This window comes from Cervus canadensis, chromosome 8 (assembly GCF_019320065.1).
Source record: "Cervus canadensis isolate Bull #8, Minnesota chromosome 8, ASM1932006v1, whole genome shotgun sequence".
Classification (NCBI taxonomy): Eukaryota; Metazoa; Chordata; class Mammalia; order Artiodactyla; family Cervidae; genus Cervus; species Cervus canadensis.
In genome coordinates, this window is record NC_057393.1 from 64745150 (window position 1) to 64764638 (window position 19489).

General features: G+C 35.7%; 1 protein-coding gene across 2 annotated transcripts in view; it reads right to left on the reverse strand.

The window, feature by feature from the left end:
* MCU (mitochondrial calcium uniporter) overlaps nt 1-19489 on the reverse strand; it is a 209170-nt gene that overhangs the window by 44015 nt on the left and 145666 nt on the right. For both annotated transcript variants that reach the window (XM_043476623.1, XM_043476624.1), the window contains one exon: nt 8018-8087. In XM_043476623.1, the coding sequence (XP_043332558.1) occupies nt 8018-8087 (70 nt within the window). The remainder of the gene's footprint in view (nt 1-8017; nt 8088-19489) is intronic.

Below are 19489 nucleotides of genomic sequence, written 5' to 3' on the forward strand. Positions count from 1 at the left end.
CCTGACTTCAGACTCTACTACAAAGCCACAGTCATCAAGACAGTGTGGTACTGGCACAAAGACAGAAATATAGACCAATGGAACAGAATAGAAAGCCCAGAGATAAATCCACGAACCTATGGACACCTTATCTTTGACAAAGGAGGCAAGGATATACAATGGAAAAAAGACAACCTCTTAACAAGTGGTGCTGGGAAAACTGGTCAACCACTTGTAAAAGAATGAAACTAGAACACTTTCTAACACCATACACAAAAATAAACTCAAAATGGATTAAAGATCTAAATGTAAGACCAGAAACTATAAAACTCCTAGAGGAGAACATAGGCAAAACACTCTCCGACATAAATCACAGCAAGATCCTCTATGACCCACCTCCCAGAATATTGGAAATAAAAGCAAAACTAAACAAATGGGACCTAATGAAACTTAAAAGCTTTTGCACTACAAAGGAAACTATAAGTAAGGTGAAAAGACAGCCCTCAGATTGGGAGAAAATAATAGCAAATGAAGAAACAGACAAAGGATTAATCTCAAAAATATACAAGCAACTCCTGCAGCTCAATTCCAGAAAAATAAATGACCCAATCAAAAAATGGGCCAAAGAACTAAACAGACATTTCTCCAAAGAAGACATACAGATGGCTAACAAACACATGAAAAGATGCTCAACATCACTCATTATTAGAGAAATGCAAATCAAAACCACAATGAGGTACCATTACACGCCAGTCAGGATGGCTGCTATCCAAAAGTCTACAAGCAATAAATGCTGGAGAGGGTGTGGAGAAAAGGGAACCCTCTTACACTGTTGGTGGGAATGCAAACTAGTACAGCCACTATGGAAACAGTGTGGAGATTCCTTAAAAAACTGGAAATAGAACTGCCATATGACCCAGCAATCCCACTTCTGGGCATACACACTGAGGAAACCAGATCTGAAAGAGACACATGCACCCCAATGTTCATCGCAGCACTGTTTATAATAGCCAGGACATGGAAGCAACCTAGATGCCCATCAGCAGACGAATGGATAAGGAAGCTGTGGTACATATACACCATGGAATATTACTCAGCCATTAAAAAGAATTCATTTGAATCAGTTCTAATGAGATGGATGAAACTGGAGCCCATTATACAGAGTGAAGTAAGCCAGAAAGATAAAGAACATTACAGCATACTAACACATATATATGGAATTTAGAAAGATGGTAACGATAACCCTATATGCAAAACAGAAAAAGAGACACAGAAATACAGAACAGACTTTTGAACTCTGTGGGAGAAGGTGAGGGTGGGATGTTTCAAAAGAACAGCATGTATACTATCTATGGTGAAACAGATCACCAGCCCAGGTGGGATGCATGAGACAAGTGCTCGGGCCTGGTGCACTGGGAAGACCCAGAGGAATCGGGTGGAGAGGGAGGTGGGAGGGGGGATCGGGATGGGGAATAAGTGTAAATCTATGGCTGATTCATATCAATGTATGACAAAACCCACTGAAATGTTGTGAAGCAATTAGCCTCCAACTAATAAAAAAATTAAAAAAAAAAAAAAAAAAAAAAAAAAAAAAAAAAAAAAAAAAAAAAAAAAAAAAAAAAAAAAAAAGCAAAACTCCTGTCCAAAGTTTAATCTAGCAAAGGAGAATTTATATTTTTATTCTTTTTCTCACAAAGTCTTGTTCTCATAATATTGACTACTTCTGTGGTAGCAGGCAAGGCCTCTTTTAGGGATGGTGGAAGTCTTCAATGCCAATGAAAAAAACCAATGCATTGTTGCAACGGATAGAGCTCTTTTCTTCTCTGAGGTCATAAAAGTATGCATGTTGCTAAGTTTGGAAGATGTGCCATCTGTTCACAGAGTACCAAGATCTTTCTTAGAGGAAAAAAAAAAAAAAACATCCTGGTAGTTATTTTGGAAACACTATTTCAAAGATGGTGATAGCCATTAACGTTAACAGCTTTTCTTATTTCCATAAGAGATCACAAATAAGGGATTTTTCTTTGTATCAAAATGTATATTAACAGACAAAAATTGGAAACTATCTCCTTAAAACAATATCAGTAGTTTCACCAAGTCACATTCTGGAGGGAAATGTCATAGTCTCCGATTTCCTCAAAACTTACTTCAAAATATTGAAATAAATGATAGCAATCCTAGAATGGATGACATCATCTGAATTGTGATATAAATTTACCTCTGCTCTACACTGCTGCTGCTGCTGCTGCTAAGTTGCTTTCGTCGTGTCCGACTCTGTGCGACCCTATAGAAGTCAGCCCACCAGGCTCCCCCATCCCTGGGATTCTCCAGGCAAGAACACTGGAGTGGGTTGCCATTTCCTTCTCCACTGCTCCACACTAACCCAGTTTAAATACTGTCAGCAAATAAAGTTTAAACATCTTTCCAAGTTCACATGGTTGTTTTTCCCAGCAATGTGAAAGTCAGTTTTATAAAAGCCTTCAAAAAGACTTTTGTGATGCAACAAGTTCAACCATATTTTGGTACTTCAAACTGAAACTCCTACTTACCAAAAAAAAGTTCAAACTGTAGGATATATTTTTAAAATGACAAAATAAGGTGTTTCAGCTTTCCCAATCTCACATCTAGGTTGGTGAGAAGTGTGCCCACATTAAAACACTGAGGTTTTCTGTTTCTATCATTTTTTGTGATTTTATTACTTGTGTTTCCTTTTTGTTGTTAGGTTTTTAAAAGCTAGAAGGAAAGACAGTGGTGGGGTATGTTTATGCCCTCAATATAAATGATGACAATAAATATAGAATTTCCAACTGTATATGAATAGCCATTAATAATAAAACATGATTTAAAAAAAATCTACCCTTTCCCACAAAATTATTTTAAAAGTAATGTGAAAAATTCTGGGATATATAAAGAATGCATACAAATCAATACTAAGAAGCCAGTCAATTTTTTTAGATAGGCAAAAAGTTTGGCACTTCATTGAAGAACATATTTGAATGGTTAATGAGTACACTAAAAGATGCCCAACATCTTGATCATCAGTGAAATGCAAATTAAAACCTCAATGAAATAATACTACAAATCCACTAGAAGGTCTATTATCAAGAAGTGTGACTACACCAAGTGTTGGGGAGGGTATAGGGAGACTAGAAAACTTAAATACTGCTGGTAGGAATGCAAAGTGGGACAGCCACTTTGGAAAACAGTTTTGCAGTTTCTTAAAAAGTTAAGTACATGATGAAAGAAACTGAAGACCACACAAGCAGTTGTACAGATAAGCTGTGTTCTTAGACTGGCAGAATCAATATTGTTAAAATGACCATATTACCCAAGGCAATGTACAAATTCAATGCAATCCCTGTCAAATTACCAGTGACATTTTTCACAGAACTGGAAGAAAAAAGTATTTAATTTGTATGGAAATACAAAAGACTCTGAATAGCCAAAAACAACCTTGAGAAAGAAGAACGGAGCTAGCAGAATCTCGCTCCTTGACTTCAGACTGTACCACAAAGTCACAGTCACCAAAGCAGCATGGTGCCAGCACGAAAAGAGACACATGGGTCAGTGGGACAGGATAGCAGGCGCAGAAACAGACCCACACACTTATGGTCAATTTATCTAAGACAAAGAAGGCAAGAATACAAAGGAGAAAAGACAGTCTCTTCAGTAGGTGGTGCTGGGAAAACCGGGCAACTACATGTGAAAGAGTAAAATTAGAATACTCTCTAACACGATATACAAAAATAAATCCAAAATGGATTAAAGACCTAAATATAAGATCAGATACTATAAAACTCCTAGAGGAAAATTTAGGTAGAACTCTCTTTGACATAAATCACAGCAATATTTTTTTGGATCCACCTCCTGGAATACTAAAAACAAAAATAAACAAATGGGATCTAATTAAACCTAAAATTTTGCACAGCAAAGGAAATTATAAACAAAACAAAAAGGACAATGTACAAAATGGGAGAAAATATCTGCAAACAAATTGACCAAAATGGGATCAATTTCCATAATATGCAAACAGCTTGTATACCTCAATACCAAAAAAACTCCCAACCCAATTTAAAAAAATGGGCAGAAGACCTAAATAGGCATTTCACCAAAGAAGACATACAGATGGCCAAGAAGCACATGGAAAGATGCTCAACATCACTAATTACTAGAGATATGCAAATGAAAACTACAATGAGGTACCACCTCATACTGGTGAGAATGGCCTTCATCAAAAAATCTATAAATAATAAATGCTGGAGAGGGTGTAGAGAAAAGAGAACCTCCTACACTGTCGGTGTGAATGTAAATTGGTGCATCAGCTATGGAGAACATTAAGGTGGTTCCTTAAAAAAGTAAAATAGAGTTTCCACAAGTTCCAGCAATCCTACTCCTGAGCATATATATATGGAAAAAATGAAAATTCTAATTTGAAAAGATACATGCACCCCAATGTTCACTGCAGCACTATTTACAATAGCCAAGACATGGAACCAACCTAAATGTTCATCAACGGATGAGTGGCACCCCAATGTTCACTGCAGCACTATTTACAATAGCCAAGACATGGAACCAACCTAAATGTTCATCAACAGATGAGTGGATAAAGAAGATGTGGGGTATATATATATAAATACATACATACATACATAATGGAATATTACTCAGCCACAAAAAGTTTAAACAATGCCATTTGTAGTAACACAGATGGATCTAGAGATTATTGTACTAAGTGAAGTAAGTCAAAGACAAATATTGTATGATATCATTTATATGTGGAGTCTAAAAAATGCAAATGAACTTATTTACACAATAGAAATGAACTCACAGACATAGAAAACACACTTGCACCCAAGGGGAAAGAGGGGGAAGGATAAATTGGAAATTTGCAATTAAGAGATACAAACTATCATATATAAAATACATAAAAAACCAAGGACCTATTGAATAGCACAGGACAGTATATTCAATATCTATAACATATAATAGGAAAAATCTGAAAATAATGCACATATGTATGTATAACTGAATTACTTTGCTGTACACGTGAAACAGTGTAAATCAACTAAACTGCAATAAAGAAATTACGCACATACTTACCATACGACCCAGACATCCCACTCCTAGTATCTACTCCAGAGATATAAAAATATATATCCATACAAAGACTTATACGCAAATGTTGATAGCAGTATTACTCTTAATAGTCCAAGATGGAAAACAATCCAAATGTTTTTCATTTGGTGAATGAAAAAACAAAATGTGTATTTCCATTATTTCCATATATTAGAATTCTACGCAGCAATAAAAACAAAGACCTTCAAACCATGCTACAATATGGATAAACCGCAAAAGCATTAGGATACGTAAAAGAGGCTAGATGCAAAAGACTACATATTGAACGAGTCCATTTATATGACATTTAAAAAAAGGTTTAACTACAGAGAGACAAAGCAGATTAGTGTTTGCCTAAGGCTTAGGGTAGGAGCAGGGACTGCTTGCAAAACAGGAACAAGAGAACTTTTAGGGGTAAGGAAATACTCTAAAGCTGGATTGTTATTATGCTTGCATGATGATAGGTGAATTTCATGGTACATAAAATATACATAAATAAAGCTTTTTAAAAAGTAATGGGACAAAAAACAAAGTAAAAAACTAGGGCATATATCTAGTTACTTAGGTTAAGAATTTATATATATTATCTATATGTGGGTTAAACAGATTATTGTTTGTTATTAAACAGGAATTTTGATAACTGTGCATTGCTAAAATTTATCCTCAAACAATTTTTGTACGGAAATTTTACATTTTTTGTTAATTACAAAACAACATTTCTTTCTGTCACAGCTCTCAATTCAAGGCTAATTAAGTAGCATTACATTTCTGGATAGAGAAATGAAGGCAGCTAGGGAGACTATTTTTCTGGCTTCTTACTCAGCTTACCTACAGTGAAGATATGTCCTGGCTTACTGCATTTAGAACTGTCAGGACAACTCTGGTTGTCCTCCACGTGTTCTCAAACATGTCCTGGGTTGGATGATAAATTATATAGTCAACCTGTCTATAGCAGAATTGTTCTCATTTTTAATCCTTAATTTTCATTACTATGAAGGGGAACCCCTGAAAGTTTTGAAAGCCTTTAAATAGGTTATAAACCATACAATCATAAAAATTTCAGATAGTCATTTTACAAAGGAGGATCTGGGGCATAGAAAAATTAAAATGAGAAGCCCTAAATCACATTGTTTTGATTAAGGTTTTTTAACGCTACCACACACACACCACTCTTTATACAATAAGAGTTTTTGTTGGATAAGTACATTTTTCTCTTGGAGGTAGTAATTATTACTATCTCCATTTCACATATAAGGCAGGAGGTTTTAAGAAGGTAATTACTTTGTCTAAGATTAAACCAAGGCTTAAAAGTGAAAATTGGGATGCAAATCCTGATTACAAACCTAAACACAACCTCTAAGCATAACACCTCTCATGAAAGGGACCACGGGCATGGGTACAGGGATGTGCGTGTGTGCACAATGTGGCCGAAGCAGTTCTTGAGTTGAGGTTCATGAGACCAGGGATTCCGTGAGTTGGGCTGAGAGAGCCTGTATCACTAAGAAACTGTATGTAACATTTCCTATGTGTATATAAAATTTTCTTCTCGAGAGAGAATGTAAAGCTTTTACCAGATCCTCAAAAGTATTTATGACATAAGTAAAATTGAGAACCTTTTAGATTGCTTTGGTAGGGAGGTTAAACATTTAAGATACTCTATATTTTACAACAGCTATCATAGTCATAACTAGAACATTTGTCAAACAACAAAACTAATAAGCAATTACTGAGAGGCAGTATATATATTATATATATATATAATGTATATATATTATTGCTTGTGTGTGTGTGCTCAGTCTTGTCCGACTCTTTGCGATCCCCTGGACTACAGTCTGCCAGGTTAATAATGTAGTATTTTGGATTTTGCACGTTTTTTAAAAAAGAGGATCAAGCCCTCATTTGATATATTAATAGAACATGACCCAGTAACCGTGACAGTAGTGAAGAATGAACAATGGGAGAGATGTTTACTATTGGTGGCTAAATTCTGTTGAAGTAGCTGTGTGTTAAGCAGAGTTTTCTTATATGCTATACCAGTTTAAAGTAAGATTAACAGAAGTACTAAATAAGAAAGGTACATAAATTGACAGTAGAAAGGGCAACAAATTGCATTAAATCAAATAATTTTCTGCTTCTGTTTTTTCATAAGTAATACAAGTTGATTTTCTTAAGAAGGACAATAGTATTCGTAGGAATTTTGGGAGCAACTTTTTCAAAAGTATGTATCATTTTACCTTTGTAAAAATATTGTCTTCAACCCCTCATACAACATAGAGTCAACATACTAGCATTTATGTCCTGGGATGACATTCAGCCAGACACACCAGTACAACTTTACTATTGTTAAATTATTGAAAGATATGACCCCTGTAGTCTTGCCTGGAGAATCTCCATGGATAGAGGAGCCTGGTGGGCTACAGTCCGGGGATTGCAAAGAGTCGGACATGACTGAGCGACTAAGCACAGCACGTAGCACATACAGATTGGTACATAGGATAATAGTAACTGTATTACATGATAGAATTAATAATAAAAATTTCAATATAAAATCATTAGTTCAAATTATTTGCCACTGAATATCGTAATAAAACTGGTACAAGAGTCCTGCTGGAATGTGACTTAGTTGCCACTGAATATACATAGCTTAATGAATATATGTTTATTGATACACCAAATATTTAACAATTTTAGACAATAGCATAAAAACAAGAAGTTTTTAAGTGAAACGCTTCAGCAAAAGCTGAGAGGATTCATCACTATGAACAATATGTTTATACTGGAGAAATTTCCTCTTTATAAACTCTCCAATTGTTTTGATTCTGGCCTATTTTTTAAGAAAAATAAATTTGTACGACAATCTGAGAATGGGAAACAGAAAGAAAAAAAAAACCACTGGACATTAAAAAAATTTGCCATAACTCACCATCAGAGGGCACAACAGTACTGCAATAAACAACTCCCAAATTAGGCCAAGAAGAGAGCCTCTGGTGTACCTAGAAAATAGACAAAGACACGTCCTTTGTCAGGGCACACAACAAATGCTATATGCATATGTGTATGAATATAATAAATAACAGCTTTTAAATCATTTAAATAATATGTATTCTTTAGCGGAAAAGTTTAAAAATCCAGATAAAGGAAAAGTCTCTCAAACTCTTTTCATCCTAAGATGTTAGTGATGCACATTTTGGTTTATTTCAAGATTTCATACAAACACATTTACACACAGACACCCATACAAACTGTTTTTTCATCTAGTTTTTTAAACACTTAATACTGGTTTTAAGCACTGTCAAGTCTAAACAAAACTTTGTTTCTTGTTCCTCTTACTAGTTTTTAGACCTGCATTTCCTTTATGTCTTACTAGGAATAAGACAGTTATTAAATAGCTATATCACTACTCTACTATTATTGGGTAGACATCTAGTCTTTCTGTTTACTCTCCTTTTTCTGTTTTAATTTGGTCAGGTAACTTCATTCCTGGAGTCTTTAATCCTTATCATCTTCTGAATATTAGGAGGAACTCACACTAATATCCACTTTACTACTTCCTCAAAAAGTAGTGTCATTGTGGATTTAGGTTTAGAATTTAGGCTCTCAAACTAAGTTTCAGAAAGATTATTGAATATGTTTATGACTTGCTAAATGCTTAATTTATCCCCTTGTACCTTTTAATTCCCTAGCCTCAAAAAATATTAAAGGAGGAAGAAAAGAACACATTAATGGACTAAAAACCAACATATTAGCCTCAGAGCCAGATATTATATTCCACTCCAAGAATCCAAACAAAGAACATTTAGGACTCTAAGACAATGCACACCTAACAAGACCATGACGTATAACAGACATCTTTCAAGTTAGTATCATAAATTCCTACCTCTTACCAGCTCAAGAAAGCATGCAGAATGCAAGACTGTTTTCTAAAAATGAAAAAAACCACTTAAATCACTTGAGACTTCACAGCTGATCATTACACATTAATGTTTTGATGCCGTCATTGAGAATCTTTAAGTTAATATACATAACAACTTTAGTGTAGACTGCCACTTTCAGATTCTTTTTGTTTCAAAATATTTAGTTAAACTCAATTTTACTCAGAGATCAAAGGCGGCTCTGGTTAAACACAGGTGTGCTGGGAAATCCTGCAATCCTAATCCTTTGCTTCAACACTTTTAATGGGGACCAAAGAATCCTTAGCTCCATAAAGATGTTTTGAAAAGGAAGATGAGTCCAAACTCTTATCCTACTAATGAGAAAACGGAGACTCAGAGAGGGAAAGTAACTTACAAAGAGCCACATATCAGAATCAGGATTAGAACCCAGGCCTCAATACTGCTAACCATCTTCTATACAAAATACACAGGGCCTGGATCTCGTCCTCTGTAGGTCTCAATTGGCTCAACTATAACTTTAGGATGCTTTGTTGTTGTGCAGTATCTAAGTTTTATCCAACTCTGTGACCTCGTGGACTGCAGCACGCCAGGCTTCCCTGTCCTTCACTATCTCCTGGAGTTTGCTCAAGTTCATATCCATTGAGTCGGTGATCCATTTCATCCTTTGCTGCAGCTCTTCTCTCCTCCTGCCCTCAATCTTTCCTAGCATCAGGGTCTTTTCCAATGAGTCGGCTCTTTGCATCAGGGGGCCAAAGTATTGGAGCTTCGGCTTCAGCATCAGTCCTTTCAATGAATATTCAGGATTGATTTCCTTTAGGATTGACCAGTTTGATCTCCTTGCTGTCCAAGGGACTCAAGAGTCTTCTCCAGCACCACAATTCGAAAGTATCAATTCTTACAATGCTTAGCTATGGTTTAACAAGATGCTTTTATTTTAAATGTTAAGTTATCTTATTTAGTTAGACCAGAAAAAGCAAGTCTATGATATAAAATTCAAAAGAACAAAAACTAAAAAAATTAATTATTTTACGCAAAATATTGGTCTTCCTTCCATCCTTGTGACCCAGCTGCTCAGTTCTCCTCTCCAGAGGCAACTGGTTAAATCTGGATAGTCTATCAGACACTATTTTGTGTGTGTGTGTGTGTGTGTGTGTGTGTGTGTGTGTGTGTGTGTGTGTGTGTGCGCGCGCGCGTGCATATATATCTAAACATTTGTGGAGATTTTTAAAAAATGCAAATGGTAGCATGCTACAGTCCCATTAGTCATTTGTCCCTTTATTACATTATAATAAAAGGTTGTCTGTCAATAGATACATGATACTTGATTCTTCCTGGTGACTCAGATGGGAAAGAACATGACTGCAATGCAGGAGACCTGGGTTCAATCCCTGGGTCAGGAAGATCCCCTAGAGGAGGCATGGCAACCCACTCTAGTATTCTTGCCTTCCAGAGAATCCCATGGAGTCAGACACAACCGAAGCAACTAAACATGAGCATGATACTCGAATGAATATCCTTACATGTGGGCACAGACATCCGAGAATAAAATACTTCAAGAGAAAGTGCTAGGTTAAAGATATGTGCTCTTCAACTTTTGAAAGCTATTACCAAGTTGTTTTTCATGGAGGTTATATTAATTCACATACCTAACAAATATACTCTAATTCACTAAATGAATTAGACCACTAAATGGTCTCTATGCCCTCCTAAACAATGGACTACTATCAAACTTTGTTATGTTGCCAATATTGCAGGTGAACAGTTTCACCACAACTGTAATTTGCATTTGTTTTGTATTGAGTGATAATTTATACATATTTTAATCTAAGAGTTAGTTGTATTTGTTTTCCTATGCACAAAGTATTTACATCTTTTGCCATTTTTTGAATCTTGATCTTGGTCTTGAATATTTTGTAGAAAGTCTTTAAATATTAAGAAAATTACCCCTTGGTCAACCAAAAACCCTTTGGTTATAAAAATTTCCTTGTTTTTATTTTTACTTTGTTAATGGCATTTTTGTAAGAACACGATTTTCATGTTTTAAGAGTCAAACTTTTCAATCTTTTCTGTGTGGTTTAAGGGGCCTGTGTCATGTATCTTAGCAGGTTTCCGTACTTTGAGAATATTATAAAATTCTTCCATGGCCTTTAGTTTACTTTCTCAGGTTTAAACTTTGACTTATTAGGAATTAATTTTAGTCAGTTAAGAAGTAGCAATCCAACTTACCTCTAATGATAACATAGCTATCCCTTATATTTAATAATTCATTTTCCCTCTTATTTTAAATGCTACCTTTTTAATTTCCCAAATACCTACATCAACTTGGATCTTTTCCTGTCCAATGATCTGAATGTTCATGCTCTAGTGGTGGTTTGCTCACTAAGTCATGCTCGACTTCTGCAACCCCACTGACTACAGGCTCATCTGTCCATACAATTTTCCAGGGAGAGTACTGGAGTGGGTGGCCATTTCCTTCTCCAGGGGATCTGCCTGACCCAGGGATAGAATGCAAGTCTCCTGCACTGCAGGCAGATTCTTCACCAAGTGAGCCACCGTTTTAACTTTCTAGCTTTATTTTTTACATCTAGCAGGGTGGGGTATTTTCCCTTATTACTTTCCTTTAAGAATTTTCCTTGCTATTTTTGCTTATTTGTATCTCCATATGTAATTCAGAGTCAGTATTTTTAGTTACACACATATGCACAAAGACACACACACACTCAAGACACCAATCAGCTTCAAAAGTAACACAGCTTCAAAAGTAACTAGGAGCATAGAATTTATAATTAACCCTGAGTTAAGATCCTGTAATGTACTCTAACTGCAGCCTTTGCAAGTTCATTAGCCTCTTCGTGCCTCAGTTTTCACTGAAAAAATGGGCAAAGTGTAATACCAGTAGTTACCACATAAAGTTGCCATGAAGACAAAATGATAAATACATATAAAGCATTTAGAAAGAGCCTGGCATTGAGTAAGTGCTCAATAAAATGTCAGGGATTTTTGTTTGTTTGTTTTGAAGTTGAGATCTTATTAACTCCGTGGATTAACAAAAGGAAACTGACATCTATTTTTTGATTTTGACATCTATTTTGATTTTGAGTCTTTTCACTCAAGAAACTTGTCTTTCTATCTTAGTCTGTTTTTCTCAGAATATCTTGAGTTTTTCTTCATTCAGATTTTTCCTGAGTTTCTTTGTTTTAGGAATGACTGTAATTTTCTTTGTGATCTAATCTGGGATTTTTTTTAATAAGAAAAGTTTAGCCTATTTATATTTATTAATATAACATATATTTAATCTTTCAGTCATCAAATTTTATGTCATAAAATTTTTGTTTCTTGCTTTATTGTTGGTCTTTCTTCTTAAAAAGTTTACTATACAATTTGTGTTTGCTTTGTTTTAGTTACATGTGTACTTCTATTAGTAATATTAATATGGGAAGTTTTTTGTATTAGTAGTTATTTTAGAGTAAGATCTAAGTTCTTTTAACTACCTTTAAGGCCCAATATTATCTAATACTCTGTTATCTCTCTGGGCTTCCCTGGTGGCTCAGAGGTAAAGAATCTACCTGCAGAGCAGGAGACTGCCTGCAATGTAGGAGACATGGATTGTATCTCTGGGTCGGGAAGACCCGTGGAGAAGGAAATGGCAACCTACACCAGTATTCTTGCCTAGGAAATCTCATGGACAGAGGAGCCTGGTGGGGTACAGTCTTGGGTGCTGCAAGAGCTCTACCCAAATTAGTGACTAAACCACCACCATTATCTCTCTGACTTCACTTCCTACCATTCTGCCTCTCAATCTTTCTGCTTTAGCCCTTAGGCTCTTTTCTATGCACACTACCAATACTTTAACTGTCGTTTTCCCTTTCATTTCTTGGTTGGCTGAACTTCATCTTATAAAGGTAGGAATCATGAAAACTAAATTCCCTAATTGTTGGCATGTTAAAAAGTGTTTGTCTTTGCCTTTATACTGAATGACTATTGTACCAGCTATACTTTGTATGTACCAACTATACGTTTGTTCTTGGACCTTTGTAGTAGCTATTCCTCTACTTAGAATACTGTTTCTCCAGATAACTCCCCTCAACTCCACGTTTTCTTTTATTGAATTTATTGATTTTTTTAAATTGGAGTGTAACTGCTTTACAATGTTGTGTTACTTTCTGTTGCACAGTGAAGTGAACCAGCTGTATGTACACATATATCCCCTGTCTTGAACCTCCCTCCCACCCCACTATCTCACACCTCCAGGATACCACAGAGTACCAAGCTGAGTTCCCTGCGCTATACAGCAGGTTCCCACTAGCTAGCTATTTTACACACAGTAGTGTATTATGTCAATCTTACGCTCTCAATTCATCTCGGCTTTGTTGATTGTAAATGACATATTTTGACAGCTTGTTAAAAAACTGTGGAGTTTCGCTACTTTACATCATTTCTGTCCTGCACCCTTCCAGCTTTTGTTAGTTACGTCATTACTACATTGTCAAAGTTTTAAATATTCATACTCTGCTCTGCAAAATCTAATCTTGATGTTTGTTTTAGTCTTAATGTTATAAATCAGTGGACTCTATGTATACTACCAATACTTTAAATGTTATTTTCCCTTTCATTTCTTGGTTGGCCAAACTTCATCTTATAGAGGCAGGACTCATGAGAGCTAAACTCTCTAAATGTTGGCATGTTAAAAAACGTTTGTCTTTGCCTTTATACTGAATGATTATTTGGACTGGCACAAGATTCCTCAATTAATCTTTCTTTGAGGATGTCACTGGTAAAGTGTGAGTGTTCACTGCTACTTTGGAGAAGTCTGAGGGCAGCCATTATTTTGGAGAATCAAGCTCTTCCAGCTTTGTTGGAGATCTGCAACCATCCCACAGGCATCCTCTCTTGAAGTCTTCTCACACATTTATTTGACCTTCACTATATCTGCAGTCATTCTTCATACATTGTGCTTTGGGATTGCAGAGATCTCTCTGGTTGTACTGAAGATGGAGCTTATATTTCCGTTTCTTATTCTCCTTCCCCCAAGAGAGGGAGAAACTGCTGCCCCTTATTGAGCCATCATTTATTTAACTGGTAACTTTTTAATATGAACTTTTTCAAACTTACACAGAAGTAGAAAACATAGTATGGTGAATTTCTTCCAATCACCCATCACCTGCTTCTGTATTTACCAACATTTTGTCAAACCTGGTTCATCTATATCCACCCAGTTTTTTCCACAGAGTATCTTAAAGGAAATTCGAAACATCATACTGCTTTACCTGATAATATTTCAGTATAGATCTTCTAGGCCATTTTAAAGCAGGAAGTCCTCTATTTTAAAGATTATCAACAATAATAAATGATGTGTTTGTGAGGCAGAGAACTAAATAAAAATGGCTGTTTATCCACCTGCTTTTGTAAATGAAGTTTTATTAGAACACAACCAAACTCATTTATTTACTTACTATCTAGAGCTCATTCACCCACTTTGACACTACAACAGAAGAACTGAGTAGCTGTGCAGTTGCAGGAGAGTTGGGTAGCGACAGAGACCATATGGCCCACAAAGCCCGAGGTATTTATCATACGGCCCTTTAAGAAAATGTTTGTTGACCTTTGCTGTAGAAGCCTACCCCACTGTTGTGAGATAGTTCACTTTCCCAAAGTCCTTCCCAGTCACTTCTATAATGACATTGACAATTACACAATATTACTTTTTAAGTGTTCACACACACATATAGGTCCTTTTTTTTCTTTAAACCTTTTGATAGCCTATAGTCTAATAAGGACACTGGGTACAAAACAGATTTTGTTCTTGCCTTTTTTCTTTGAAATATGGCAACAATAACAACAACAAACAAAATAAAAACAAAGACAAAAACTAAATAAATAAAAGGAATGTTAAGTATTCAAGACCAAAGAGGCATTAGTATTCTAAACTGTATTCCATGTCTCTCCTAGATTGAATATATGTTGCTGTTTAAACTGTATATTCTTAATAAATCACAAGAAAATAGGAAGAGTTTAATAGATACTTGATTTGTGCTGAATGTTTTAAAAATATGTCAAAAAGGTAAAAAAAGAAAAACATTCAGGTAAATGGCATGTATTATTCACATATTTAAATTTCATAGGCAGAGAACAAGATTAAGGTTAACAAAGTAAATATTCAGAATGAGCAGAAATCCTCAGAGAAAAAGTAAACCTCTAGGCAATCAATGCCAAATAAACATGGTGGTGTGGTGCCAACATGGTCCCTTGAAAAGAAAACACAAGTTTATATCTTTGGTATGAAATAGTCTGTACCTTTGATAAGTATTTTGAGAACCTTTAGGAAAAACAGGGGCTTCCAGTGAAACTAAAGGAAGGAGTAACATCTGCCCTGGTATTATAACCATCACCCTTAAATCCTAACCCCAGGAAAAGAAAAATACTAGCATTATTAAGTTAGAGTCCGACTACAAAATACTATAACTTTATTTTCCCAAGTCATAAGATTTAAGATAACTTTAAAAATCAAACTTTAGAATTATAAAAAGATATTCCATGACCCTAGAGCAAATTACTAAATTCAAGTCAAAACTAACTTTCAAATCCTTTAGTTCTATCATGAGTTAGGCAATTCTCCTACATGTAACATTCATTGTTCAGAAGAGCAAACTTAGCAATATATCCCTGCCAGCAACTTGGGAAGACTGTCAAGTCTAAATACCCTGTCACTAACTGATAAATATTCAGTCAGTTGGACATTAAAGCAGAAGCTGGGAAACAGAAAAAATAGAGAAAGAGAGAAAAAAAGAAAGAGGAAAAAGGTACTTCCATATTAACCCAGTTGCTGTTATTTACAAAAATCTTGGGACCTAATTTCATTATGAAGCAAATATTTGTTACCTGTGTCAAACTACATAAAAATACTATATTAGTTATGTCAAAAAGCTTAAGATGGAATAACTATATATATATATATGCACTTTTCCATGGCTAAAACCAAGTTATAAATAGTCTGACTATTATCATGAGTTTAGATATGTCAAATGATATTCTCCTTTTACACTCCCCCTCGTAACAGGGAAGCTTATAAGAATGGACCCTTTCTGGATGCATGAGACAAGTGCTCAGGGCTGGTGCACTGGGAAGACCCAGAGGGATGGGATGGAGAGGGAGGTGGGAGGGGGGATCGGGATGGGGAACACATGTAAATCCATGGCTGATTCATGTCAATGTATGGCAAAAACCACTACAATATTGTAAAGTAATTAGCCTCCAACTAATAAAAATAAATGAAAAAAAAAAAAAAAAAGAATGGACCCTTTCAATACATGCTTCAAAAGTCTCTCTTCTTAAAAAAAAGTCTCTTTTCTTTAAGACCAGAGTAGCCAGGTTTCAACAACTTTTCAATACCTCTAAAATCTAGTGCTTACAAGTATACTAGGATTAACACTGTAAAAGTATGTCAGTTGTTCTAAAGCAAGACACCCCTGGGTTGGGAAGATTCCTTAGAGAAGGAAATGGCAACCCACTCCAGTCTTCTTGCCTGGGAAATCCCATGGACAGAGGAGCCTGGTGGGCCATAGTCCATGGGGTCACAAAAAGTCAGACATGACTTAGGGACTAAACAACAACAAAGCGAGGCACACCTGTAACAGCGTCTACAGTTCGGCACCAGTTTTTATCCACGTCCTTGACACAATAAAACCGCTGAAGCACTGCATCACCGATAATTTCTCACTACTTCAGTTCTACCAATATACTAAAGTAAGACTTCAAATCCTCAAGATCTGACTGCAGTTAAAAGAGCTGGGGCCAGCTGAAATCTTGATTCGACCCCAAAGTCTCAGTTTACCCAGTTGTTAAATAAAAACAGCAATGACAACAAAACCTATTTCACAAGGCTGATTTCACTTAAGGATAAATAAAAGTATAAATATGACAATATTTGAATGACTAACATTCTATGAAAATTTAAGACATTCAGAAATATAAATTCTGAACAGGGACGTCCCTGGAGGCCCAAGAGTTAAGACTCTGTGCTTCTAGTGCGGGGGGCTGGGTTCGATCCCTCGTCTGGGAACTAAGATGCCACATGCCATGTGGTGTGGCCAAAAGAAACTCTTCAACCCCGCTCCTCCCCACCAAAAAAAGAAAAAAAACAAAAAAAAAACCTCAAAACAAATTAATCTCTTTAAGCGCCTCTTATTTACAAGAATTTAACATATTTCAAAAGTCACAACTACTCTAAACAAAGAGATTGCTGCTGTTCAACCGCTAAGTCATGTCTGACTCTTCTGCAACCCCACGGACTGCAGCCTGCCAGGCTCCTCTGTCCACGGGATTTCCTAGGCAACAATACTGGAGTGGGTTGCCATTTCCTTTTCCAGGAGATCATACCACACAATACAACACCTTGTGATGATAAAGCTAGAAGTCTGAAGGTTTAAAGAGAACCTCTTCAGAAAGCACTATTAAAAACATTTAAAGGGTTACAGGGCATATTTTATTCTTCTCTCAATAACTCACCAAGGAAGCAAAGTTTCTGATACAGTTTAAGTGAAAGTGGTAATTATATCCTGTAAGCTAAATTACATAATACAGTTTAATATTAGAAAATTATTTTGTCCTTGAATATGTTATTTTAAATGGTTCCTACATTTTATTATAATGTTGACAACATTTCCCCATTAGAACATATTGTTCTTCATATGGAAAATCATGATTCAATTTATATACCTTTGACCTTCAAAAGAATTTGACATCTATAAAACAAGGCAATATGAAAGGCTTTTGTGGTATCTTTCAACATCAGTTTTCTAATTAGGAAATCAAATCTAGCTTCCAAATTATCAATAAGGTATTTAAAAAGTAATACTTGTTCAACAACTCACAGTGCTTTGAGGATCGAATGTATATAAAGATACACGTATAGAATAGCATGTGTGCACATGTGCTAAGCTGCCTCATGCGTGTCCGACTCTTTGCGACCCTATGGACTGTAGCCTGCTGGGGTCCTCAGTTCATGGGATTCTCCAGGCAAGAATACTGAAGTGGGTTGCCATGCCCTCCTTCAGGAGATCTTTCTGACCCAGGGATCGAACCTGTATCTCTCACATCTCCTGCACTGCAGGTGGGTTCTTTACACTAGCACCACCTTGGAAGCCCATATAATAGCATACATGTATATAAAGGCACTTAGTCACAAAATCTTCATTGCTGATCTAACAACAGACTAAAATAATCAGAGCATTCAAACCTTACACATAACTAGTTGTATATCGCATCATTCAACATAATATGAATTGACATAAAGGTAATTTTTAAATCCAAGTAAATACAAATATCAACCCACTCCAGTATTCTTGCCTGGAGAACTCCACGAACAGAGGAGGTGGGCAGGCTACAGTCCATGTGGTCACAAAGAGTAGGACGTGACTGAGTGACTAACACACACACACATTTTTTAATGGTATCAAGAAACGCTCAGTCTTTCCTGGTGGTCCAGCGGTTAAGACTCCACATTCCCAATGCAGGGGGCGTGAGTTTGATTCCTGGTTGGGGAACTAATATCCCACATGCCTCACAGTGCGAGCAAAATAAAAACAAACCAGTTTTAAAGAAATTCAATTAAAGAACGCTCATTAAATTATCTTAAATTCGCTTTTGAAATATATATCTAGGTTCTAAACTTGAAAGTATTACCAGAATTTCTAGTATATCACTACTTATTAATTTAGTATGAATTAAATTAATTGATAAACAATGTTTCTATTTAAGATTTTGGTATCACCCCAAAATTACAACCTATAGTTTATACTGGATAAGAACTAGAGTCTAATATCTGCTAAAATTTCACTGTGTAGTCGAAACCCCTAGTATCTGAGGCAATTCTACACCTACACTCAGAATGTGCTTACACCCTGATGGTTGCTACATTTTCCTTAATGGATGCAGTTTTACTCTCTTGGATCTCAAGACAGACACGTTAATGATATGAAGGCATTTCTGCTTTTCTTAAGTGACAATCTGCCTTTCCCACAGAGAACTGGGAAGTTCTTTTCTATTTTGTTCCTTTCCTTCTGTTTATTAAGAACCTACACTCATAAGAAAAGTAAAAATCGTGGCTCCACTATAGCATACTGTTTTTATAATTATTATTTTATCTAACATTTTATTATGAATCTTGAAAGAGCAAAGTTGAATTTTATAGTGAACACTTTTATACCTTTCACCTGGATTCTATATTATCATGTTATCTATCCATTCTTTTCTTTTACAGAAATTCTGAATTCTTGTTTCTTTAATCATTTAAAAAATATATTACATTCTCTAACTCCATTTCCTCTACAACTTTTCTGCACTACTCCTAGATTTTGTCCATACCTGTTTTCATTTGTCACACTGTATTCTAATTATCTGTTTAGATGCCTGCCTCCCTTTCAGAGTAACATCACCCTGAAGACTGCCTTCCTTCCTTTATATGTTGGTACTCTACCCCTCTACATGAGGAGAAAGCAGAAGCT